Consider the following 26,224-nt stretch of genomic DNA (forward strand, 5'->3'; position numbering starts at 1 on the left):
GCTTGTTTTTTAGAGAAAGCTTTTTTAAAGTGCCTATTATAAACTTCTAAAGTCCTTCTTAATCCTCGCTCTCGTTCTTCCATGTGTTTCTTGTGCTGAATGAAATGGAGCAGATGAAGCAATACTTTATTCATTAGTGTCAGAACTGCATCATCCACAGGCTCTTACAAAATACAGCCAGTGAAAATTAACTTGAAGCTCCAGGCCTCTTTGTGGTGGCTTTGCTACCTTCTACACAAGAGCATTTAAAGCAAAACAAAGCCCCCGAACCCCGCAGAACAAGCAGGAAGGCGGGGGTCCCTCATTAAGGGGTAGCTGCGAACCAGTTCAGAGCAGCCTTTCGGAAGTGTCCATTGATTTCTCTCTAATGACATCCTCTTCCCTGTTGGTTAAGAACCAAGTGAAACCAGTTGGAAATGAGTGGTGGTTCTCATTTGTATAATAGCGGATTTAAACTGTCCCAAGCAAGCTGAGCTGTGTTGAAGAGGCATGAGACCAAGCTGGTGCCTTTGTGCCTGGGCAGCATCTCTCTACTCAATATCTTATGAGTTACGGAGACGTGGAGTTTTGCCCAGTCGTCCACAGCACAGTGACCAGTATCAGGACTTGTGATTCTCACCAGTGTAAATAAACTGGCTATGTGTGAGTCCTTCTGTTTTGATTGCGATCATCCCAAAAGTTGTTACTGCTTGAACTGGATAATAGTGTCTGCATCTGCTTTTTTTGTTAGAGACAAATACGTAGGTCTGTGCTCTCGGCTTTGCTCTCAGGATGAACATTTTCTTTCTTGAAATACCGGCTCAGATAATGGCACTGGGAAAAATGCAACATAAAACAGGTGCATAAAAACTATTATTGAACCCATATACTTATCCATAGTTCACAAAATGTCAAGTCAAGCCACCAGGTTTTATTAACAATTCTGACCGTGTTTTGTTAGAATTACAAATATTAAACTTTCACAGGCTCTGGAACACGTTGCCTCTTATTTGGGAAGTACTTAAAGTAGTGCCTAGCCTTGTTTTTCATTCTGGTGAGTGAGCTCGTATTTTCTCTGTTATTTGGTATCATAAAGCAAACACTATACTCCTCAGCAGGTGGATTTTTAATTTTTTTCTTCCATGCTTATTTTTTTCTCATTTTCTTTCCCTCCTGTCTGTCTGTTCTTCCAAGATACTATATTTAATTTTTCCACTTCATTATTTCAAACATTGCATAGTGATTCATCTTTGCAGTGGCCTGTTCTGTGAACCACAATAGTTTGGGTAGAATAAAGAAAAAGGGCAAAAAAGGGAAGGGGAAAAGAGAAAAAAAGATGGTTCTGACATACACTGGAATGGAAAGAAGCCATCTTTTTATAACTCGAATTGCAAACATCTGTCATTGACTATATCAAACCTATTTAAAAAAAGATAATGTTTGCCCCCTATATGGTTTTAAAGGGCTGTGGTGCCCAATCAAAGCAAGAGAGCAACGTTAATGCAGAAATAGCTTGAATTCAAGCAGGCAGCACTTGTCCCTTTTATTTTAATCTGAAATTTTAACATCCTCCAGATGCTAGTCTGTTAAATAATAACAATTGTTATATGACAGTTAACAGTCAAGTAATATTTTTTATTTTTTTGCCCTTGTTCATACAATGCAGCTCTTCTATGCCCTGAAAACTGACTGTTATAATAAAGGATTATACGTGTATTTTTCCTTTTCTCTGCCTAAAGCTTTTTTACACTGCCAGACAGAGTACTGCTAAGTCAGAGCAACCAATAAATGTCTATTGGATTATATTACAGGTTGGTCTAATAAAAGGTTAGAAGAATGAATGAGCAACTCTTGAAGCCACAGAAGCTGTACTTGTGGCCAAAGAGCAGGCATTTCTGGCAGTGAACACTACACAATTACAATTTGGACTAAATATACGGAGCCCGAAATGCTTGTTGCTAAGCAAAGCGTGTTGAGATGGACTGGGCACAAGAGCTGAGGGTCTCTGAGTAGGACCGAGAGTCCTGCGGCTCTGGCTGCCCCGGAGAGGGTAGTAATGCAGAAGTGGATGAGCAGGAATCTGGTCTAGTTCCTAATAAGCAGACATCACTATCTAAAAATTCCCCTTCTGTCGTTGTCTTTAACTAGCATGCACGCTGGAAAGTCGTAGCCACGGAATAATGTGCAAGCATGCTCTAGGAGCTGGAGCGGGGATTTACCCAAACTATTTGAGGAGCTGTGAAGTGCAAAAGACTCACAGGTCTTTTCCAACTCTTAATTCCTGTGATGACAATGACTAAGGAAAGGTTTTGGTTTAGTATAGACATGACCAAACCATAATGCAAAGCCTGGCCTGAAGGGCTGGTTGGTAGAAATCACGCTAACATGAGAACTGGCATTTGTTTTGCCAAGCACTGAGTTTATGGGAAACACCGTGGAGGTGAGGAATAATTATAAGAGGAGGACCCTGAGCACCTGGGCCACCTCTGTTACAAGATCCATTTGGAAAGATGTAGCAACTGGCTTTTCTAGGTATTCTGCAATGGCATTGGGCTTTGTACGGTCTGGGCAGCTGTGGTTTGAGGGTCTGCCCGGGGGTCCTGCTGCGGGAGCTACCCCTGAGCAAGCTGGTGGGAGGAGAGGGGGCCCTCGAGAGTAGGAAAATGGTACTAAACCAGTACTAGTAAACGCAATCTTTTGAAAGTCGATTTAATATAAGAAATTATAGAAGTTTGAAATTTAGGTTCTAAAAACTGAATGTGATGAGGGTTAAATTCTTACTAAGTGGAGACTGATGGTTTCTGAGGTTGACGACCCCATCCTGAGCTACATCACCTGGCAGCAGACCCGTTCTTTAACAGCATCAACAAAATCAACTTTCCTTAACTTTCTGCCCCATGTACTCCTCAGCGCAAGCTCACAATCTCAGCTCCAAGTTTCCCAGCTGCCCCACTGGCCCCATCACCCTAGGGCTCTTATGCCAAGGACACAGTGCCAGGCTGGGGCTGTTTCAGCACATACTGGGAGCACGTTGGGTGTCCTTGGGACCACTCTGCACCTACAGTTGGGAGCATTTCCAGCTGCCTTCCTCATCCACAGCAATACAGCTCAGCTCCTTCTAGGACCAGGTCACCTCTTGGCCCCTGAAGTGTCAAGATCAGCTTTACAACGTCCTGTCGAACCCTTCAAGGGAATGTGCTAACCTGATGTGTGTTACGTATTTGCAAAGTTTTTTGCAGGAATGCGAAAAGGGATAATCGTGGTTCCTGGGCCACTTCTTGGGAAGAGTAAGGAAAGGAGGATTTCTCAGTGGGGATCTGTCATGGTTTAACCCCAGCTGGGCCAGCAACTAAGCCCCACACAGCTGCTCGCTCGCTCCCCTCGCGTTGGGATGGAGGGGAGAATTGGAAGAGTAAAAGTCAGAAAAGTTGTGGGTTGAGATAAAGACAGTTTAATAGGTAAAACAAAAGCTGCACATGCAAGCAAAGCAAGGAATTCATTCGCTATTTCCCATGGGCAGGCAGGTGTTCAGCCATCTCCAGGACAGCAGGGCTCCATCACCCATAACAGTTACTTGGGAAGACAAATGCCATCATTCTGAATGTCCCCCCCCCCTTTCCTTCTTCCCCCAGCTTTATATGCTGAGCATGATGTTGTATGCTCTGGACCATCCCTTGGGTCAGTGGGGGTCCGCTGTCCCGTCTGTGTCCCCTCCCAACTCCCTGTGCCCCCCAGCCTGCTCGCTGGTGGGGTGGGGGGAGACGCAGAAAAGGCCTCGGCTCTGTGTGAGCACTGCTCAGCAATAACGAAAACATCCCTGTGTTTTTAACAGTTTTCAATCCCAAACATACCCCCATAGTAGCTACTGTGAAGATTAACTCTATCCCAGCCAAAAGCAGCACAGGATCCACTAACATCGCTCCGCTGGCAGGCAGTGGAACACAGGAGGTAAAGGTCCATTCTTCTCCCTTCCCAGTCCTGCGATTTAAAATGTTTGAACACGCACTTCAGAAGCTGGGGAAGTAAAAGCCCCCAGTTGTGCCAGGAGACTCTGCAAAGGCCACGGCGAGCGAAGGGGTTGCGGAGTGTTAATACAGTCCATCATTTTGTAACGAGCCCGATGTTCTTGTATGAGCCGTGTCAGGCTGTTGTCTGCACGCTGTCTTTGCTGATCACAGTAATCGGGTCATAAGAGAGGGAGAAGTAATAGTGCGTCTCTTAGCAACCAGCCCCAGGAGAAAGAGAAAATTACTCAAACAGACTATCCAGGCAGGGAAGTAGAAAGATGAAATTTTCTGAAAGTCTGTTGGAAAGTGCTCAGGGACATAATTCTTTTATGTGCGAGATCCTTATACGCTGGATCCAATGATATCAGACACTTTTTTTTCTTGTCGTCTTCCTGGTAAACTTTTATTTTTAATTGGCCTCGGAAAAACGGGGGGGGGGAAACCCCTCTGAAACAGAGACATTTTAAAAAATAAGTGGCAGATTTTTGTATTATCCTTAACGAAGCCAGGGAGAAGGGAGGGAGGGGAGGTCAGTGTGTCGCAGGCAGGAGCCGAGGGGAACCTGTTATCTCTGCACGAGTGCTTTGAATGCTTCCCATGTCAGTACTGGCCAAAGCACGTTGCTGCATCTGCCGATGCCGTGGTGGCATGTACAAAATGAACTTGTTGGGTCTCCGTTGCATTGCACGGGATGTCATGTCCCATGACTGTCATGGACCGTGTGTTGTGCTGATTGACAGCTTGGCAGAGAGCTTTACCCGAGGTGCCCTCCCAGCGGCCGTGCCGGAACAGCCCAACTGAGAGGTCAAACAGGGCAGGTACGGGTCGAGTTCATGCCAGCAGCCTTTCCCTCATTATCCTGGTTTTCTGTCCTCTTCTGAGCTACTGGTTTGCATAAGACATGTAGGGGAACATCTCTAAGGCCTTCTCAAAGACCGTTTGGCCAACATTGGCCCCAGGGCTTGGGGGGAGGACGGTGGTGGGGACAGTCTGGAAATCATAGTAATAAAATTAGATATTTGCACTTTGCGTCTGGGCTGGGGACAAGAAATTAGATATTTGCACTTTGCATCTGGGCTGGGGACAAGAAATTAGATATTTGCACTTTGCATGTGGGATGGGGACAAGCTTGTATGCTCATATCTTGTGCTTTTAAAAGATTATTTTTATTCTAGCAAGTTGCACTTCTGTGGTCAGCTGGACTATATCCTTCCTGATGGGGTATAGTGGCTGTTTAGGGGAAGGGGACCATGTCTGGCATAGTTTGCCCACCCTTACTAAGCAAGAGCATAAATCCATGTGTGTTTAATGGAAAAGTGCATGCTCTAAGATGGTTGAGACTCCCCTAGATTTGCGGTTGCATCCTTAAAACTATTGCTGGGCCAAAATGTTTCTGAAAGCCTGGCTTAGTCCCTGGCTCTGAGGAGACATAAGAAAACTGTTGCATACGTGGAGGGGAACAGACGCTTTTAGGTGACTGATCTATCTACTAATCTGTGCCCTTCCTCTGCTTTTGTCAGCTCTGTGATCCCAGGACATGTCCAGGTTGTGCAGAGGGATCAGCTCACCTCTGCATGGGATAGCTTGACTTCCAGTGACAGGTTTACCTGCAGATTTGTGTGGTTTAATGAAGGCTGCAACCATTCCCCCAAATCGGGATCGTGGACAGTTGGGTAAAGGGTTCAGGCTGACCTCTGAGCTGCTGTGGTTGAGCTGTTGTTGGTACCAATGTTTGCTCCAGTCTCTGTGTTCGTGGGCTTGGGTTCAACCTATGGATGGTATTGCGGACCTGTTCCAGGAGACAATTGCTAAAGTTTTCAGAGACAAGGCTGACTTCAGCATCTTATCCTGGAAATAATCAGTAGAAGAGAGAGGAGAAAAAACCCAACCTTGCAGCCATACAGAATTAATAGCTTAGGAGCAACATCTACTACTGTCAGGGAAAAGTGAGATAAGGAACAATATTAATTGTAACTGCTTCCAAGCAAATTGTAGGGGCTGCTGCTTTGCTGTCTTGTCATAAAGAAGAAAGACTTTCTTCCTTAAAAGTTTAGTAATTGAAGAGTTTCCTTGCTATTTTTGTGAGTGCCAGTAAGTGACGTTTCCTGGAAATTTTCCCCCAACTCTATAAATACCACCCTAGGGTTTACAACAGTGACTCAGTTTGGGAAGTCAATGCCATGCACTTCCTCAATGCAGCCAGACAGCCCCCCGGGCGGAGTGCGCAACTTCTGCAAAACCATCAATTGGTTGTTAAACTGCAGTACAATTAGGTGCCTTCTTGAAAACTGAATTCCTGTTGCTCAAGCTTACCTTCCTGTTGTGTTAGAGATGAAGGCACAGGGGGAGGCTGAAGCACAGTTTGGGTCTGGAAAGTTGTAACTGGCGTTTCAAGGTGCCACCTTTTGGTAACATGCTTATTGAATAACTTCAACTGACAGATAGATGAGATGTTCCTAATTGCCACCCCTCACTGTCCTGGGACCAAGATAATCTCACAGATCTCGCTTTTGTAATTGGGTCTTTTCCTCCTTCCTGTTATGTGTTTGATGTCACTTTTTGTACCAACTGGGCACAAATAGAGCCATTTGTAATTCTTTGCGTGGTACCCAAGGAGAAATAGGACCTGGCTGACTGAATTTATTCTGCAAGTATAGAGAGAAAATTGCACTGGGAGCTCAGGTCTGACACAGCTGTCTTACATAAAAATGAATTTATAAAGACAAGAGGCAACACATGAAAGAAGTGTGAGCTGGGTAAAATCATAGCTGGCCTGCATCTCCTCCGGTATTAGTGTGGACGTGAGACCACACAGTTGTAATGGGTAATGTATGAAGTGTTGCAGTATATTCCTCATCTTCTGCTTAGTCCGTTCAATGCCTTAGATTTGAGTTAAATTCATAATTGAATTTTCCTTGTTAACCCATCCCTGCCAAGAGTGGTCCTGCAGAGTTTGAGCCTGTAAACCCTTCTCTACAGCAGAAAAGGCTGCTGGGTTTGTGACATGAGAATACTTGACCGACTTCTCTTGGCACATCAGACACGCAGCCTGTGTGCGTAAAAACGGGACATATGCCCTCAAGAGGGAGAAATGACCTTGCGGCAGCAGGAGAGGGTCAGGCTGGTGGATCTCCAGCTGCCGGATCTCTAGGTTTCGTTCAATTGTTCACTTCGCTCATTAGGGACAAAAGTCTTTTAGAGAGCTGCAGGAACAACTGGTTTGGCTGAGCCTGAAAACTCTTGATATTTAAAACATTTCTCCATGCCAGTAAATCGCGCTTGTTGGCCAGACAGAAAATACTTTAAATTTAGCAGCTAATCCAAGACGAGATATGATGCGTGATCACAGCTGAGCGCTTCCCCTACAATCACAGTTGGACTTTTTGAACAAATAATTGCTGAACCACCATGTTTCCATTCTGAGTATATGGTGCTTTCCTGAGATAGTACTGAGACAAGCTAACGGAGGATCCCTTTGCCTTTTTATGCCTTCTCGTGTGGGAAGACTATTAATCTTCCTGTTTCTGGTGCACATTTAGCACTGCCTGTTTGTATGTGTCCAAAAGTGCTCTTACTAATGAACCCTTTTGCCCTAGTGAGAATGTGCTGTGTAACTGTGGTAGGGAAACAAATAAAAGAAATAAGGTAGTAGGGTAACTATTCTGAGAGATGAGCTTTCGCTTGGCATGTTGATTTTCCTGAGAGATATGGCACGTCCAGTATCTCATGTAAGTTGACCATCCAGCATGGCATGGGTCTCTGGAGTGGGAATATTCCATTTTAAGAATCTGTTGGGTAAGACGTGGGCTCATGTTTGATGGACACTGCCAACTATTTAAACGTTAAAATGCTATGAATTCCACCTGTGAAACTGGAGGCGGAGGTAACGCAAGTTGGTAAATCTAGGCCTAAATGTCAGGGCCTAAAGGTCACCTTTCGTCGGTGGAAGGTGCAGTTGTCACCACAAACGTGAGGCTGCTGGAAGGGAATTGTGAGGCTCCCTATCTATTTGATCTCCTAGTACCTGACCAAATACGCTTAGTTTACACAAAATCCAGAGACTATTTTTTCTAACAAACCTGTCCAGCAAATGCGGTTCTGATGTTAGGACTCAAAATCCCCTTTTCTTGTTTTGTTTTTTTTTGTTTACCCCGTGATCCAAGAGCAGTGGTGAAGGTTCTGGGCATTCGGCCGGTGACCGGGCTGGAGCTGAAATTGGAGCTTTCTCTTGTAGCAGTTCTGCTCCGTCATGCCCAGCGTAATGAAAGCTCCTTATGAAAGGAGTCGGAAAAACTCATGAGGCATCAGAAGGAGCAGGAAGATGCATCTTATTTCCATAAGCATTTAACTGTGAAATCTTTTGGCTACTTAGAAAAATGGTTAGTCAAGGAAGGCTTCATTGGAAGGCAGCAAATGTGTATTTTTGGGGACTAGGGAAGGTTTGATCATCTCTGGTGTCTTACCTTCTTGTTTTTCCTCCTTCTCTAGTGCAACTGGTAAATGATTAAAATGTGGGTGTGTTTTGAAAAGAAGATTTCTAAAGAGAGCTTGGAGGAGTCTGTGCTTGTTTGTTAATTATTTCATATGGAGTAAAGACCATTTGCAAGTGGCCAAGAAACAAAGCATTTGTATGCTGATCCCAATGTTTTGGCATGGCGTTTGGGAATGAAATCTTGGTTTTGTCTGGTTGTCATTCATTCAGGGGTACCACAGGTCACATTTCCCTCTGACACTTGCACAGCCCAGTTGCTGCTAAGTTAGGTCAGTGATGGCTCATCTGAGTGGATTTACATAAATGCAGCTATCTGGACCTTGCAAATAAGTTTGTTATTTATGCACAAGGAAGACCTGAAGCCAGATCCTTTTGGTCAGGGCTGGCCCAGTAGAGCTGAGAAAAGGTACAGCCTGCAAGGAAAAAGTACTTTCAGCTTTAGCCAGTAGCTCCAGTTCTTATTGGGAATAACCTGCAGCAGGACACAGATGTGTTTACTGTGAAAATGCCAATTTTATATCATCATATCTCTGTACTTTTTTATATTTGTTGGAAAATAAGAGAATGGAGTTTTCTGTCTTCGATTAAATATTTTCCTGTTAGGGCTTGGAAGCTGTGTCCCAGCAGGCTTATTCACATAGTGTACTTCAGCTGTGGGCTTATCTTAATGGGGAGGGAGTTTGTTTCACAGTTAGCTGGCACATGGAGACTACGGGCTGCTGAAACCTCAGTTGAAGCTGAGTGTTTGTAGCTCTCGTGTGAGTTAGCAAGTGGAGCAAAGCTGTAAGCACTGCGTTATCTTCAGGTCACCCTAGTAACTCCGGTGAAAATCACCAGTCACAGTTTTGCCTCCTCCTAGTCATCCTATGTGAGCTACTAGAGTTAAGAAGGCATCTTTAGCCGTAAGGAGGTTCTGACTGAGCCTCTCAGATCTTATGACCAGTACCATGGTAGTTACGATGCAAATGGGCTGGTGGATTTGTATCGGTCACCTGGCCTGTGGTCTTTACTGGGGGTTTGGGACGTTGCTTTGAACACAGTGGTGAAACCTGATTATTTCTCATCAGCTTGACATCTTCTTCATTGACATCGGTACCTGATAAGCGAAGCGTTGCCCCTCAGACTTCATTGACACATTGTCTGTTGCCTGTCTTCTCATAAATCTCCCTGTGAAGCTCTAAGTAAACATGCCTGGGTGGAATCAACAGATCATCTTCATGGCATTTCTTGTCATCTAAACAATAATTCATTAAAAATTTAATGACTCTTTTGCTCTGGAGAGGAAGAAAGAGAGCTGGCGCCTGCCTTTAAAGTTTGTGTCTTGTATTGTTTGGTGATTTTTGTTTTGTTTTGGAGTTTTTTTATTTTACTTTGGAGGAAATCAAGTTGATAAACTGAAAGAAAACCATCTTATTACAAAAGACTTGAGTGCTTCTGAGCATTTAAAACAAGGATGACTAGAAATGACCTTTCCATCCCGGAGCGAACTTTGAGTGTATTCTCCCTTTGGCATTTCTAATGATAGACTTTCCATCTGGTCTTTGCTTAAAAGCTAAGATGCAACTTGGTTTTTTTCACATTAAAACTGTGCATACTCTAAAATTCATCCTCTTGATCATTTCACTTCAGGGAGAGGAGTGCAGAAACACTGGGAATATTTGCTTATTTTTAGCAACTCCATTCAGTCCTCCTGGCAGCAGATTCCTTTTGTCCCAAATCAAGCAGTTTCTGATTTGAAGGAACCCTGGATTTCCGTCTGCTTGAATTTGGGGAGATTATACCCCTTAGAGGAGATTTTAAAAGGAATTGCAGAGACGTCAGTGGCCCTGGTGGGGTGCGTGATCTGGATCAGTGGGAGGGATTTGTGGTTACGTTAGCTACACGTGGTAATACTGTCATTTCTAATGCTGCAAATTCCCTGGTCCCAGTTTCCCATACTGATTCCCCAAAGCTGAATGTGCAAGAATCAAATCCTAGCAAATGAGTACTTCGGGGAAGAATTGGGGATCTCCTGAGAGGTACCACTGCAACCATTCAGCCTCATTTCAGCAGAATCTTTGGGGAAAGTACATAAACCGATCCTTTTTCTTAGCAAAGCATTTCAACAAATGCCTAATTTGATACATGCTTTCTGAAGGCCTGTGGGATGTAACAGTTAAGCATGCACTTGAACTTAAGCGTGTCCTGAGTCTATGCTACATGCAACCATGTGCATGCACAAGGGGAATGTTTCTCTGGATCACATGTAAGAACATCGACACCAGATTTTTGAATTTATTTTTTTTAACTTCCTGTAGCACCGGTCACTACTGAATGTGTTTTTTCTTTCTTTTTTCCTTCTTCATCCTTCTATTCAATGAAGTTCTACAAAAATATATGTAGGTGGGAGATTACGGGTGAGCCATTCATTCCTTAAAAGTTGTTCTGGTGGGAACAGCAGCAAGTAAGTTTATTAACGAAGTCATGTTTCTATCAGAACTGCATATGGGGCACGCACAGAAAACATGTTTTCTGGACAACGAGAAGGCTCTGCAGGAGAGCAGATGTTGTTTGGGGCTCTTGTCAGGTAGATGCTCTGCTGAGGGTATCAGTGTTTTTTTGCCGCAGGTTCTTCTGGTGACCAGCTCTATTAAAACAATGGGAGGGAGAAAGGATGTTGCAAATAATGGGAGAGAACAATTCTGGCACACGTAGCTTCCTCTTCACAAAGCTGCTTTTCCCTTGAGGCAATATATCTTGCGTCTTATGGGAAGGAAATCTTACAGTATAAAAGGAAGTCTGAACTGCTTACCAGTGAATTTAGAAGCCTAGAAGTTGGATTCATTTTATGAAGAGATAATATGGGTCCTGTTCCAGTACGTTAGGGAAGCTTTTTTAAGATGCATCTCCAAAAATAGGAGAACTATGGGAATCACTTCTTTGAAACAGTATGTGTGTGTAGCTTATGTTAATATTCCTGGAACCTTAGGGGATGTATGCTCAGCAAAATGAAGGTGTTCAGAGAACAAAAGCAGCAGAGAGACGGCATCTTTAGCCTGAGCTGCTTGGCAGGACAGAACAGGGGAGGATGGCTTCATGTTCCTGGGGATGCCTGTGACGTGGGTTAGAGTGGTCCGAGGGCTGTCGGCTGTCCTCGCTTTGCTCTCCTGCAATAGCTCCTGAGGGGCTGTTCTGCCTCCAAGAATAGCTGGCACATTGCAGTGCTCTAATTATCCTTGTTTTCCTGCCACATCTCCTGCACTGGGAACGGCGTGCCTTCTGCAGGCTTTGCTGCCCAAAGGCTGCCCGCCTGCCGGGTTTGCTCCGTGGCAGCCCCGCTGCTGCAGATTTACAGCTCCCTATTGTGTATCAGGGTAAAAAAGCAAGGTCTGTCCAAAAGTTTGCAATCTTTTAGCCCTTCCCCAGTGCTCTTTTCTCTTCCTGTTCCCCTCAATTAAAATAAAGGCATGGAGAGAGAGAGGGAAAGAAAGCAGAGTTGAATTTCTATGACTAGCACAAGTGGTGAAGTCCAGATAACTTCAGTGGGCATATCCACAAGGATATGTTATGCAGACTCTAGCAAGCTGAAAAACAACGAACAAAAAAAAAGGGGGAAAAAAAGTCGCTAGAATCCTTCTGAAGAATTTCTGCATTTTCTGCAGAGTACATAATTGAAGGGGATTTTTTTGATAAAGGCTAAATTGTGTATGGGCATGAAAAATTCAGCAGGGAATTTAAGCCATTTCCAAACCACATGAAACATTAAACATTTTGCTCAAGAATAGCTTGAAGATGGCGTGCATCATCCCAAGCTTTAAGCAGTCATCTGATTTTTCTCTTGCAAATGTTAAATATATAGTAAAGGAGAGCCAAAGTAGGTTTTATCTTCTTTCTCGTGATGAGTGCAGAGCCATTGCCTTGAAAGATTTTGCTGGCTGACCTGACACACACCTTTGCTTACCTATCTTGGCTAGATGATTTTAGCTGCAACATTTTGAAGAACTAGGGGAGCAGATATCAGTGCTGCAGTCGGAGCATGCCATCCTGTGCTTGTGATCAGCTCCAGCCTTGGGCTCTTGTCTGAGTGGCTCTCAAACTAGCCTTTTAAATCCAGTGGAATTAAAGATTTTAATCAAGCAAGATGCTAATCACCATGACATGATGTGATATGTGTGGCCCGATAAGGATATACAGTAAATCTCTCAGTCTTTTGAAAGCAGAGAATCCTGTCCCTTAAATGATCTTCAACATCCACATTTAGGTTTTGCCTAGATGTGGTACTGGATTTTAAAGCTAGGTTATGCCTGTACTTTTAAATTTAAAATTCTTCCTTTGTGTAGAAAGATAAACATTGGCTAATTTCAGATCATTCTCAGGTGTGTTCTTGATTACTTCTTGTTTTCATGAGAGCCCAGATACCCAAACATGCCATGTTTTCTCTTTAAATAAGGTTGTTATTCGCTCGGGTGTCTTTCATGGAGGAAATCTGACTGTGATTGTTTAAATCCTCTAGGAATGAGCTTTGCTTTTGCATAAAGCAGTCACCTTGGATGACTGCATGCAACAAGTCATGCATTGCAAAATTGCAGTGTGAGTTTTCAAAACCTGCTGTTGCTTGGTTTTGTTTAGCAAAGCTGGTTAGTACTCTCCAAAGGATGCTTCTCCTCTTCTCTAGGCAGACACGAGGGCCATAACTCTCAAGTTTGTCTCACTGTGCCAAAGATGGTCCTCTAAGAAAACTCTGCACCCTTAAATATCTCAACATGCACTCTTACCAGGGCAGACAGCATGCTTTCTCACTGTTATGCTGTAAAAACCCCACACTGGCAAGCAGCAACACAACCTTCTCCTTATTTCACTTGGGACTGGAAAAAGGCAAGAGAGTAGTGATAGTCTTCAGCTCCAGGACACTGCTTAGGTCATGGTGGAGATCTAGACCAGGGGCTGGGTGCAACCAGTCTGCTACAGAAAGCCCTGACCTTGAGCAGTGTGGAGACAAGCCGGTCCAGAGCAGTTGGCCCAGAAGACACTTTTCTTCTTGCTTTCATTCATGAAGAAAGTAGAGACATTGGCTACAAAATTCTCAGAGCTCAGGGAGACTGGGATAATAAGCAGCTCCGAATGACGTGGGCTCCATGATTCATCATAAAGCCTCAGTACATCAGGCATCTCTGTGCCCTAAAATAATTTCCGAGCAAAGCACCTGCCTGGGTTCTGTCTGGCTCTTTGCACTTGCTTGTAATGTCAAATTGGAAGTTGTTCTCCTTCCCGCAGCGTCTTCTATCTGATGGAGGAAAACGTCTACTCTTTCAATCTCACTGATGGAGGGTTTTTTGTTAGAAGGTGAGATGGATCATCCATTCTTCCCCTGTGCTGCTAAGCGCTGTCTCCTTCCAATTCACTGTTCCAGGCATGTGCTTGTGGTAGCATGGGGAGATGCATATGTTACAGTGAATAACCTTTGTATGTCACTACAGGCATCAGCAGGCCTCAAAGTATGATAGAGGTTTTTGTGCTCGTAGAAGATTTATCCTCTTCTCTTGCTCCCTGAGCACACACTCAAACAATATATCCATTTAATTGTTTTCTGAGAGGTTATTAATATTGGAGTGGGGATTTAGAATGAAGATCAATCATTAATCTGAAAAGAATGGATTTGCACTTTCCTGCAGCAAGTCTGGAAAAGAAGTTAGGATGAAAGAAAATCAAGAGGCATTCCCCATCTAACCTATTTTATTTTTTTTTGCCTAAAATTGTCCAAGTAACTCTGAGGGAAACCCAAACCTTAGAGTGAATCATAGAATCATAGGATGGTTTGGATTGGAAGGGACCTTACAGATCATCTAGTTCCAACCCCGTGCCATGGGCAGGGACACCTTCCACTAGACCAGGTTGCTCAAAGCCCCATCCAACCTGGCCTTGAACACTGCCAGGGATGGGGCATCCACAGCATCTCTGGGCAACCTGTTCCAGTGCCTCACCACCCTCACAGTAATAAACTTCGTCCTAATGTCTAGTCTAAATCTACCCTCTTTCAGTTTAAAGCCGCTACCCTTCTCCTGTCATGAACATGCCCTTGTAAAAAGTCCCTCTCTGGCTTTCTTGTAGGCCCCCTTTAGGTACCGGAGGCTGCTATAAGGTCTCCCTGGAGCCTTCTCTTCTCCAGGCTGAACAACCCCAACTCTCTCAGCCTGTCTTCATAGAAGTGCTCCAGCCCTCTGGTCATCTTCATGGCCCTCCTCTGGACTCACTCCAACAGGTCCATGTCCTTCTCATGTTGGAGGCCCCAGAGCTGAATGCAGTACTCCACGTGGGGTCTCACGAGAGCAGACCAGAGGGGGAGAATCACCTCCCTCAATCTGCTGGTCACACTTCTTTTGATGCAGCCCAGGATACAGCTGGCTTTCTGGGCTGCAAACGCACTTTGCCAGGTCATGTTGAGCTTCTCGTCAACCAACACCCCCAACTCCTTCTCCAAAGGGCTGCTCTCAATCCACTCATCGCCCAGCCTGTATTTGTGCTTGGGATTCGTGAAGATTTCAGAAGTCCAGCCTAGAAACTGTAGCAGTATGTTACTACAGTTTGTTATCATTTTTTTCCACAACATTTTATTTCAAGAATAAAATGTCTGCCTTTTCAAACAAAACCACAATCTTTGAAGAAGATTTTAATTTTCTTCCGCATTTTTCCTTTTAACAATGTCCACAAATATTTCAGTAATTCATTTTCTGTTAGTTAAATAGAAAAGTTTTAATTCAGTCTGAAAACTGTCTCACACAGGTTTCTCTACACCAAATAATTGACCCTGCTTTTGGTGTGGTATGTTTTACTGCACGGGCGCCCTCTCAGTTACCCTGGGCTGCTGCCAGACCTTAATACTTTTTCTCTGGAAGGGAGGCACCATATCCTGAGCAGAGTTACAGTAAAACTGCTGGTTTGAGCAACTGCTTTCTCAAAATGGTCAGAAGTTTGGAATGTGTGCTTGGATAACTACAATACCATGGTCAGTCCTGCTGGGAATGCAAGATGAGAGCCACGTGTCCCCCAAAACCTGCACGGGTACCATGCTGCCACCATTTATCCCTGCTTCTATTCTGAGAATAGGCAGTCTGCTTGGGTCAGTTTAGGGAGTGAATTTTAATATCATCAGTGTCATGAATGGGAATGTCATTCTCATCCTTGGGAAGTCCTTTCTGTGCCTCTGTCATGTGCTTCTTCCTCGCCCGCTTTAGGATACTCCTGATGGGAAGTGCTCTCTCTCCTCTTGCTTTCCCCACCACGCTTCTGGGATTTTGTGGAATACGGAAAATATAAATGTAGTTACTTATCTAAAAAGTCAGTTTAGCATGTTGTTTCCTAACCAGTTACTTTGTTGAATTATGCAAAATTCAGTTTTAAATTTTAAAGCATTTCTGCTCAAAATATGGCAATAACTGCAGATGTAAGTGTGTATAGTAACTTTGGGGTGTTGGGCAGTGATCGTTGGTTCAGAAAGCTTATGCATCAGTGTTTTAGGGTAAAATTCAGCTCAGAGAGAAAGCCCACATAATTTTTTTTCTCCTCTGCCTTCTCTGTTATCCAGAAGTACAGCAGAAAAGATGTAGAGCACCTCCAGGTGGAATCTACCCAGGGGAAGATATGCCTCCTCCTCCCCCCCTTTTTTTTCCTTTTTCTTTTGGTTATAATCCCATTTCTCTTCCATGGTCTAGCCAGATCATGTGTGACATTTCTAGTAGGTACCAGTGAAAGGAACCAAACTCCCTCCACAAAATCCACCACCACTCCATATAAATATATATTAAACCACCACCACTCCATATAAATATATATTTATATAAATTTATATATGGAGATGAGATACAAAGCATTAGTTATTTACTTTGGAAGAAGATGATAGAGGTGAATTCTATTTATCCAACATTTAATTTTATCTGAAATTATCTTCAGGGATTAAGGATGTAATTTATTATTCAACTGTTACACTGGTGAATAAGAAAGTGATTAATTTTGTAGCAGGAAGAAAATCTAGCTACTTTTTCTGGTCCCCAGTAGCACTGACTAATTGCAATAGAAGGAAGAAAGCCAGGGCTGTTTGTCTTGCTGAAAACAGTGAACTAAGACATATCTGATAAAGACACATGTTTTGCTTTAATCTTTCCAAGTTTGGATGTTTATGAGAGTTACATAGAGAGGGGTGGGGAAGAGGATGGGAGGAACTAAATGAGCCAGTTTGAAAATCAGTTTACAGGGATTTGTTTGATCACTTCATCTGAGAGCCATGTATGCATTTCCTACTTGGTGTTTTTGCTCCAGTTTCTCAAGCCAGCAGCAGAAGACTTTGTGAAGAGGACACTTTGCAAGAAGCTTGACCCCATCACACAGGGAAATGGTCTGGTTACGGCAGTGGTTTTTGTTGCTCCTCTCCTTTGTGTGCTAGGCAAGCAGAATCGATCCAGCGCTTCCAGATGTTCTGCAGCACGAACCACTGCTGGCTCCGAGGCTCAAGCCAAGGCTACAGCACACATTGGGTTTCCTCTGACCACTCGGATCGCAATTCATCTCCAAAGTGGGAAAACAACACAAAAACAGTTATAGGCAAAGATGAGCCTGAGATTGCTTAAAACTTGTTGGCTGCAGCTTCCAGAACTTGAGGAATTCCCTTGGCAGTAAAGAGCTCTGGGAGGTGTTTTTTTGTGATCTGTGGAGTGTTTTGTATTTCATCACTAGGCACAGAGAGTGTTTGGTTGGAGATAAGAAAGGATGTATGTGAAGGACACGGTCCCCATCTTCCCTGGCTGCCTCCTCCTCAGGGGAGAAAGCTGACCGAAAATCCAGATTCATTTTGATTGTGCCATGCAACAACAGCCAGGGAGAACGAGGTCTTAATCCAGTGGTGTAGCTCTTTTTTTTCTTTTTCAATTCCTTCGCAACAGCCCTCTTTAGTAAATTAATGCATATGTCAACTCTTGTCAGGAGCTCTTAGCAATGAGCAAATGAGTTGAACACCATAATCTAATAAACAAACAGATAACCTGTTTCAGTTTTGTTCTGAGTGAGGCAGCGTTTCCCTTCTGGAGTTGTTTCATGGATCTTTAGCTCTGCAGAGGAGAGGGATGGTGTGTCGGAATGCAGCCCATGTTTCCCCTCTGAGGACAGGGTTTGCTCTTCTGACTTCGATGCCCTGATTTCTAGCATATTTCCAGTTGTTTGTGTTGAAATCTTTCCATCTCAGCAGGCTGTTTGCTATAATTTTTTTTTTAATTATTTGGAACTACATTTGTTCCCATTATTGGACCTGAGCAGCTGCAACCGAAAGCGGGATCTCATTGTACTAATTGCTGTACAGACCAAGTAAGACGGACTCTATCCTTATGTCTACAAATAAACACTGGAGAGAAGGCAAAGAAAGGCTTTACATGCCCATGGACAGAGGGACAGTGGGACTAGGTGACATCCCCAAAGTCCTAAAAGAAGTCTATGACAAGGAACGGTACTTAGAGCTTTTCTGTTAATCTTATGTCTCTTCTTCCTCCTTCTATTTTAGCACATATTTTAATTAAAGTTTTACAGTGCCGTGGGCTGTTTCTTGCATTGGGTCAACTTTAGTCCTTCACTAAGCTTTAGTAAAGTACTGATTTATTTTCCATAGAGCTGAGTTCCAATACTAGCAGACCTCCTCTAAGCAGATATCAGCGTTACAGAGATAACCGTTACATATAATGTGATCTGAGCAGGAGCAGAACTGGCTTATTTGCATCATGTTTACAAAACAGGTTTCTGAGGTGAGCAAAATAAGTCATCTCTATTGCAAAGAGGTCGGTGTGGGACATTAGCTGAAATGCTTTGCCCCAAAGTCATATGGAAAATTAAGTTGAAGAATCAAAATGTAGCCTTTTATTGATGCCTTTGTACTTAGCAGCATGTATCGTGAGCGTACGATGTATAGGGCGTTCAGCTTATGTGCATGGGGGAAAACAACCTGGCATGTGGATATACCTGCTTCCCCCTACCCTGCAACCATTGGGGCTGCAGTAGCATCGGTTGCATTTTGCTGGGAAGGTTGGCACGGCTAGGTGTCTACAGACACAAGCTGAATAAAAACGCAGTCTCATAAAAAAAAAAAAAAAAAAAAGCGTTGTTTTCACAATGAGGGGCATCCACTGTGGCGAAGTGGCTGAGATTTTGCATAATTTGGGGAACTGAGCCCTTGTTTGCTACCCTCGTGCTAATTACTGCCTTTGGGGTGTTTTGAGAGGGAGGTCAGTGAGTTCTAACATGAACCAGAGTTGGGTGGGATTTTCCCCGCTGGTGACCAGAGCTGGAGTGAAAGATCTGCGTACAGGACTCTAAAGATAGCATCCGTTTGTGCTAAATCAAGTTGCTCAATAAAAGCTGCATCACTTGAACTGAGCCTGGCGTGGTGTGCCAACGCCGCTCCTTCTAGCAGTCACAAACTTGTAGGCAATGCAAGGGGTCCAGCTCCAGTCCCACTGAAGCAGCTGGCTATGCCTAAATGGTGGTAAAACCTAGTTACCTCTTGAGAGGTGGAAAAAAATGGCTTTTGAGCTGCTGCCTCAGCTCAAACCCAAATGTCAAAGCAGCCACTGTCGGATCTCCCCATTGGCACTCTCCCACATGGCTCCTCTGTCCCCGTCAGAGTCTCATCTGCTACTCCTGAAAGCTTTAGTACCTTTTTCTGGCTGTAGTAATGCTGGAAGAAATCCAGAGTGATTCCAATGGAGCTATTTTGGATTTGCATTTGCAGGAGGAATTGTACCTAGAGGTTTTAAGTTAAGCGCATGGTCATTTTTCCTCTGTATATTTAACCACCAAAGTTAATTAACATTTTAAAGTTTCACAGGCTGCTTCTTTCATTATCTCAGCTAGCTGTGGTAAAAGGCAGCGTGGCAGGAGGGTGGTAGTCTGGCTGAAGTTGTACAGATAGGAAAATGCTGGGAATTGTTTCCAATGAATCCCAGGGGTTTGGGTAGTCGGATGGTGGGGTGAAGGTGAGGATGCATAAGCTGCCATGGTGCACGTTACCTATTGACTTTCCATGTAGTAAACAAAATTGCTAGATAATTGTTGGCGTGTGGTTTTTTTTTCTTATTTGAAGAGAATATTTTAAGCAGGACTGCTATTCATAGTCCTGAACTGTAGGGGACTAATGTTCCTGTTCTCCAGCTGGGAGAAACTAATTCAACATCTTGTGTTGTAAACACTCACTCATTTTAACTGATTACACCTCCAATGTTCCTCAAATCACTAAAATTACTAATTGCTATTCCTTACACATCAGAGAGTGAATCCTGAATAATTAACCCCAAATAAAATTAGATGAATTGGCCCTTTTAATTAGAATCCCTGCTGCTGTTTGTTCTGAGCTTCCTTTTCTTACTGTTAAGAGACTTTTAGAATGATTAAAACTGTTTAAGACTTAAACAGCCAGTGACCTTTTAATACAATATAAATCCATAAAAGCAATATTTCAGCTAGCAGGTGGTGAAGTAAATTTTCAGTGCAACTACCTGACAGACTCAGTATTCCTTTTTTAAACGCTGAAGGTGAAATTAGCCAGTGTGGTTTTTTTTTTTTTTCTCCCTCCTGCTTATTAATACAGTAGCTGATTAGCAAAAGTAGTTCAAATGGTAGGATTAGTGATTGGTAAGAGAGTGGTAATTTAAACAGTACTTTGGGTTGGTGGAGCTGCTTTATTTTAGGAACCACAGCCCAATGTGGTATATTTAGGTAGACTGTGGAGCTGGTGTGTAATCATGCGATGGTTCCCCCTGCACTGACGTGGTGTTGGTGGCCCTTCACGACATGGTTTTCATCGAGGATGCACCAACACAAATCATGATTTTAATCGTGTGCTTTCCTTGTCCAGTGTTGTGTGTTAAATACAGATGTTACAGGAAAATGTTCATTTTGGGAAACTTAGTAAGACATGTGTTCACACCTAAGAGTCACCAGGTCATATCTAGCTGAAGTTTTCTATAAAAATCCTGTGGCATCACTTTCGCAGTATGAAGTTTCCCAGACCACTTAGTAATACTGTGATACCGTGCAGGTTTTTGCAGTGGTTATTGTGGAATACAGGTTCATGGTAGCCTCGATCAAAAGGATTTTAGCCCAGTGCTAAACGAATTAGGGCTTAAGTGTAAATCTTCATTGTTTCAATGTAGATCACCCTCAAATTGCAAATTTTGGCTTTCTGGAGTAGAAGGAGGTGCCTGTATCTGCTCAGTGCTTTGCCAAATGGAGTCTGTTTGGATCAGAATGGAAACACATCAGTGGGGGTTTGCTCTGTCACTGTCCTTAGTCTGGTCTCTGAGTCAGGGGAGAGCTGTGTTTTTCAGGTGATTAAAACTGATTCTGAACCAGCTTCAGAGTCAGAAATTATCAAGATGAAGATGAGAAAGGGTTATTTTTGTTTGGAAGGAGAAAAATGAAAAACATCTGGGCATATAGTCTTCAGATGTCAGCCAGAGATCTGGGAAGACCAGTGTGAACCCTGTTTTGTTGGTTGATAGCTTTCATTAAGTTATTGTTTCAGGGAAAAATATGGTGTTTTGCTTTTTTGTGTTTCTGAGGGTTTTTCCCCCAAACAGTCTCTTCTTACTGAACATATGAGATCTTCTTCATGTCTAGAAGTTTCAAAGCTGCAAATCTTCATGTCTAAACAACTGTGTCAGTCAAGGGGGGAGGTAATTACTGTGCTGCAATTCATTTGTTGACTGGCAGATACATCTCCCTGAAGACAAAGGCTTGAGACACGAGCCTGATCCTGCAAAAAACCTGAAGTGCACTTAAAAATTTAAAGGTTAGACTGTAAGTGAGAAAGGTGCTTGGTGCATGAGACAGGATGTTTTTCTCAGCTTGTACTTGTACCCAGAAGGCATCAGGCAGCCAATGACAAAAATCTTAAGAGTTTCTATTCAGCCTGACAGGCTCGTGCTGATGTAGATGTCTGTTAAGGCTTTGAACAATTTTTTATTTGTACATTTGAAAAGTGTAATAATGAAATGCCTAAATCTCCTTGGAAAGTGTAAGAGGAGAAATGTTGGGGAAGAGAGGAGTAAAACCTTGCAAATGCTTCTGGGTCCGATCAGATCTGCATGGCACAGATCTGATCGGACCCAGAAGCTGGGCTGGGGCTTGGGAGGCATCACTTCTGTCTATGGCTCTGCTATAGTTTCCCAACATAGCCATGACGGACTCACTTAATTTCTGTCTAGTTACTTGTATGTAAAATATGGGGGAGAGCATTACCAGTGCTGGTGGTATCATTTGTCATGGTTGCACCGGGTGATGCTCCGGTGCGGGAGCAGGCACGGGTGCCGAGAGAAGAGCCGAGAGCTGCGGTTTCACGGTGCGTTGCGCCATTGCATCTGAAATAACCAAGCTGGCGCATGTGTCGCACTGCGCAGCCCCTTTGTAGGTTGACTCACGGTCTTCACAGCTGTAAGAAGAAGAAATGAGTAGCTGGCGCAACGAGGAGTGTTTATTTTCTCCTCTCAACGTATGGTAATGGGTCGAGATTTCTCATTGCAAGAGCTGACGGCAGGCTGTGCCACGGTGCGAGGAAGGGCAGGATGCGGCTCCCTGCCTGCAAACGTGCCTCCCCCAGGCTGCCTCTGCGGGGGGACTTGCCGTAGGAAGGTGCTTTCACTTGCCTTGAAGTATAAATTGCCTTCTGGAGGTGCCTTGATGTCTCTCCGTTGACGAAGCTCGGTGCAGTCGCTCTTAAGTACCTCCAAGTGTTGGGGCTGATGCCAGGTGAATGTCAACCAAAATGCCAGTCTCGGTGCTGAGCAGCAATCAATACTAATAAGCCTTTTGCCCATCTTATCCCTTATTCACGGAGGGGCAGCAGGGTTAAGTCAGTCAGGAGAGGTTGAGCACTCAGGGTGGGATGTGTCCTCCACCAGCCCACGGTTAACTCTGGTAACCCCAGAGCCCCATTTCTCCCGCCGTTGCTGGTGCATCCATGCGGACCAGGGGACGGTCCCTTCCCCAGATGGTTCCCCACGTAGCTGGCTGGCACTGGAGGGGTCAGCAGTGGGTGGCAGTGATATGCTCTGCCTGCACATGGACTTTTCTGCTTCCTCCCACGGCTTGCCGGCTCTAAGCAAGTGAAATCTGGCTTGCAAAGCTTCGGGGGTGAGGGAAGGTCCCTGAGGTGCATTGTAGGGAGAGCCTGCTTAAAGGGAGAGGAGGCTTGCTTTCAGCTTTTTTTCCTCCTTTACTCCTTCAAACGTAGACCTGTTTCTTCCACGTGTCATCTAAAACCGTACACTGCTCAGGACACAGATTTTACAGTCTTTGCATGCTTCCCTCTCTGCCGGAGGGAGGCTTCCAGCAATGCCAATAATAATAATACAGTAACAGCTTTCCCTCCTGCATCCGAGGGAATACTCTCCCGCGAGTGCAGTGGGAACAGCATCGGGTCCTATGGCTGCGTGTGGGAAAGAGGAAAGTGCAGTGGCAGAATAAATAACTAAAGCTGTGAAGGAGAAAAGTCCATCTGTTCGCAGAGGACCAGGAAAAGGCCAAACATCTGCAAGGTCCCCCCAGTTCATCAGGCATCTGCTCTCTGCTTCCCAATCTAAAAACCTTCCCATTTGTGGGGATAGCGGAGCCAGCAGCTTATCTGACACAGAGGACAGAGTCAGCAGAGCTGGGCTGGGATGCAGTAAAGCCAGCTGTCTCCTACTGCAAAGAAAAGTGTTTTCTTCCAAACTCTAGAAAAGGGCTTTTCTCTGTTTCTGTCCTTTGCTCCTTTTCTGGAAAATCTTGCCAATGTTTTTTTCTTTCGGGAGGAACAGATCTTCCAAAGGGGCAAAATAGTATTTGTTTTGTGTTTGTTCTGGCAGTCATTGTTTTCTCCTTCTCTTATAGCAGTTGTTATTTTTCCCTTCTGTTTATGCACAAACCCTGTCCTTTTCCTTATCTCGTCCCCTTCAACACAATCTCTGCCTTGATTTTGCTTAGGTGTTTTGAAGGGTTGTAATAAAGCAAGAGTGTCTGACTAATGTGCTGTGCAGGGAGATGAGTCTTTGGCTTCAGAGCCGGGACTAACTGGAGAAACATCATCTGAAGTGTATTCTTTGGGAAGTATGTGTCCGCTGGAGTTGAATTTGTTTGCAGAATCATGTTGGTTGGTTGGAGAGTCATTTTGAGAGCAAAGGAGAAAAGTTTACTTAGCACTCAAACATCCCAGCATTTTTTAGAACTAAACACCAAGATATTAATTTCAAAATATTTCTTCTTTTCCTTTTACTCTGTATTGTATTTCATATGATTTGAAATAAAAGATTGGATTAATTATAGGGCAAGGAGGAGGATACTGCAGATGTTATTGGACATAATTTAAAAAAAAAAAAATCAGTCTTGGTAGTATCATGAGCCAGTAGGTTTCACGGGATTTTATGTATTGGAGCAACATGGTTGTCTTAAATTAGTTTTCAGTGTGTTGTTTTCGAACTGTCTTTTTGCATCTGTATTTAGGATGATACTTTCTAAGGGATTCAGAGGGGGTTTTTTGAGTCCTATCCATGCTCACTTCAGGGAAAATGGGAAGGAATTACTTTCCTGGGAAATAAGTTCCCTAAAAGTCCTAGGGGGAGTTTGTGCCTTTTAGAGAGTGATTTGAAATCACGCAGAAAAGCTTTCCAGGGCTGCAGACCCATCTGCTTCCCACGGCAAATGGCACGAAGGTGCCGTGCCGGCGGTGCTGCCCAGCTGGTGCCTGTGCCTGGGCACAGGTGGTCCAGAGGACTGGGGGTCACTGGGGTTTGGCTCAGCACCTCTCTGAACGGTTTGGAGCCTGCTCGCTGGTATTTGGGGATGGCACCGAGGGTCTGCACCTGGGACGCAGTGTGGCACTTTGTGGAGATGTGGACGGTCAAGTAGGGGGTCCATGTTTCCTCCCCAAAGGGTTAAAACCCTCCAAAAGCAACAGTTCCTATACATGTGAAATATCACGCTTTTACTCATCTTAAACTTCCATCCCAGATGCTGCACACAGGAGAGGCAACAGCAAACATCTCTACTTGCAGCATCAAGCTTTATGAGAAGAAATAAAAATATACCAAAGTGGTCCAAATTACAGGCAGCTGCCTCCCCAGGAGCCAAATCCATTGCTAATGGCAAATGCCCCTTTTTCCATCCTTAGGGGGTGCTTTCAGAGCCTGCTGTCCTGCTGCCCACAGCCTGTGCTGCTCTGTCCTTGTTTTCTCCTCTGTGCTCCCACCTCCCATGAAGTTCTCAAGGAGAGATCTCCCATCCCTACGCTAAGCTGGATGGCTTCACAGCCAGTACGCTGCTTTGTCTTCACATCAGCACTTTTGGAAGTTTAAGATGAGCAAATTAAAGCGTAGGTATTTTGGACATCAGCCCTATGTAAAAAGCCTCCTCAGAGTTAAAAGAGGTGGATACTTCTGAGCTTGCACCTGGCCCATCACGTGGCTGTTTTCACTAAGAGCCTGTGATCTTCCCAGCAGTTCTTTATATGAAGCTGTGAGGTCCCTATAGGAAAAGGGAGATGCAGAGAGCATGGCTGCCTGCCAGCAGCAGGAATGCAGGAGGTGGATTGGTCTAGATTTTGGGCTCCAGCCCTCCATGTATCCTCTGCAACAGGGAATCCCTGCTTCTAGACAGCAGACAGTGCTGTCTTTCTAATAATCAAGAAGAGCTGGCATAATTTAGCACACAAGGGGATGAATTGGATGGGATCCATTGCAAGGCTGGACATGGGGCGTTCATTATTGCAAGTTTTGTAGTCGCATGCAGCAGGTTTGAGATGCGAGCTTCTATCTGTGGGGCTGGTTGTTGGTGCCTTCAGGCTTTGTGGCAAGTCACCTTCTGCTGGTGACCCCTTCTGTGGGGTCTGAGCACCTCGAAGCGATCTGCCAACATTGCCAAGCTGTTGTGGCCATCTCCTGAAGCAGCGAGGGGCGCAGCTGAGCATTTAATGGTTAAATGCTGTGTTACTTCCTGTGCCACAAAACCGATGGCAGAGCTGTGAATATTGCAGGGTTCATCCTGATCATGCCTGTCATGATGCGGGGAAATGCTGGTGAGTCTAAGTTCTCCCATTTTCTCTCCTAGGGGACTTCCTTCCTCCACCCCCACCTCCTGTGGATGACCTCGGGAACATCACATCATCACAAGGTGCCTTCCCCCCCCCACCCGCTCTGGATGATGTTACTTTCAATGTGCAGGTAGGAAGAGAAGAATTTCATCATTCATGCAGAACTGATCCAAAAATTGTGGAAATGAATGGATGATAATAAAATGAGGTGGCAAAGTGCTGTGGTTAGAAATCATGTGTCAGGAACAACCAAGTCAGCTTTAGCAAGCTGTGTTTCCCAAGTAGGGAATATTTCCATTCAAAACTTGCAGAGCTATTAAAGGATTTTTCCCATCCGGCTTGAATTAGAAGACTAATTGCCTGATGTCCTTGTGATGGCGGATGGGAGTGAAACCTTCCCAGAATGAATTGTTTTCTGGAAGAGCCATCTCTTTCATGGACTGTGGAGAGACTTTAGGGCAGTAATCTGATCCTAAAAGTGCTTTGTTTAGAAGCCTAAAATTAAGTGGAGCAAATAAGCCCTGGCCCAGGCTCCAGTGATGTCACTTGAGACCCTTTTCACCCCCTTTTTGCTGGCTTGGATCCTCTAGATTTGCCATCTGGATGAAAGTGCAACTTCTAAGATGCATCAGGTGATGATGGCATGTCCTGTGTGGATGGGGACATGCCTTG

General features: G+C 44.3%; 1 protein-coding gene across 5 annotated transcripts in view; it reads left to right on the plus strand.

The window, feature by feature from the left end:
• The window catches only part of LPP (LIM domain containing preferred translocation partner in lipoma), a 353,262-nt gene that overhangs the window by 137,551 nt on the left and 189,487 nt on the right, over positions 1–26,224 (plus strand). For all 5 annotated transcript variants that reach the window (XM_075031622.1, XM_075031623.1, XM_075031621.1 and 2 more), the window contains one exon: positions 25,570–25,682. In XM_075031622.1, the coding sequence (XP_074887723.1) occupies positions 25,570–25,682 (113 nt within the window). The remainder of the gene's footprint in view (positions 1–25,569; positions 25,683–26,224) is intronic.

This window comes from Buteo buteo, chromosome 7 (genome assembly GCF_964188355.1).
Source record: "Buteo buteo chromosome 7, bButBut1.hap1.1, whole genome shotgun sequence".
NCBI classification, from domain to species: Eukaryota; Metazoa; Chordata; class Aves; order Accipitriformes; family Accipitridae; genus Buteo; species Buteo buteo.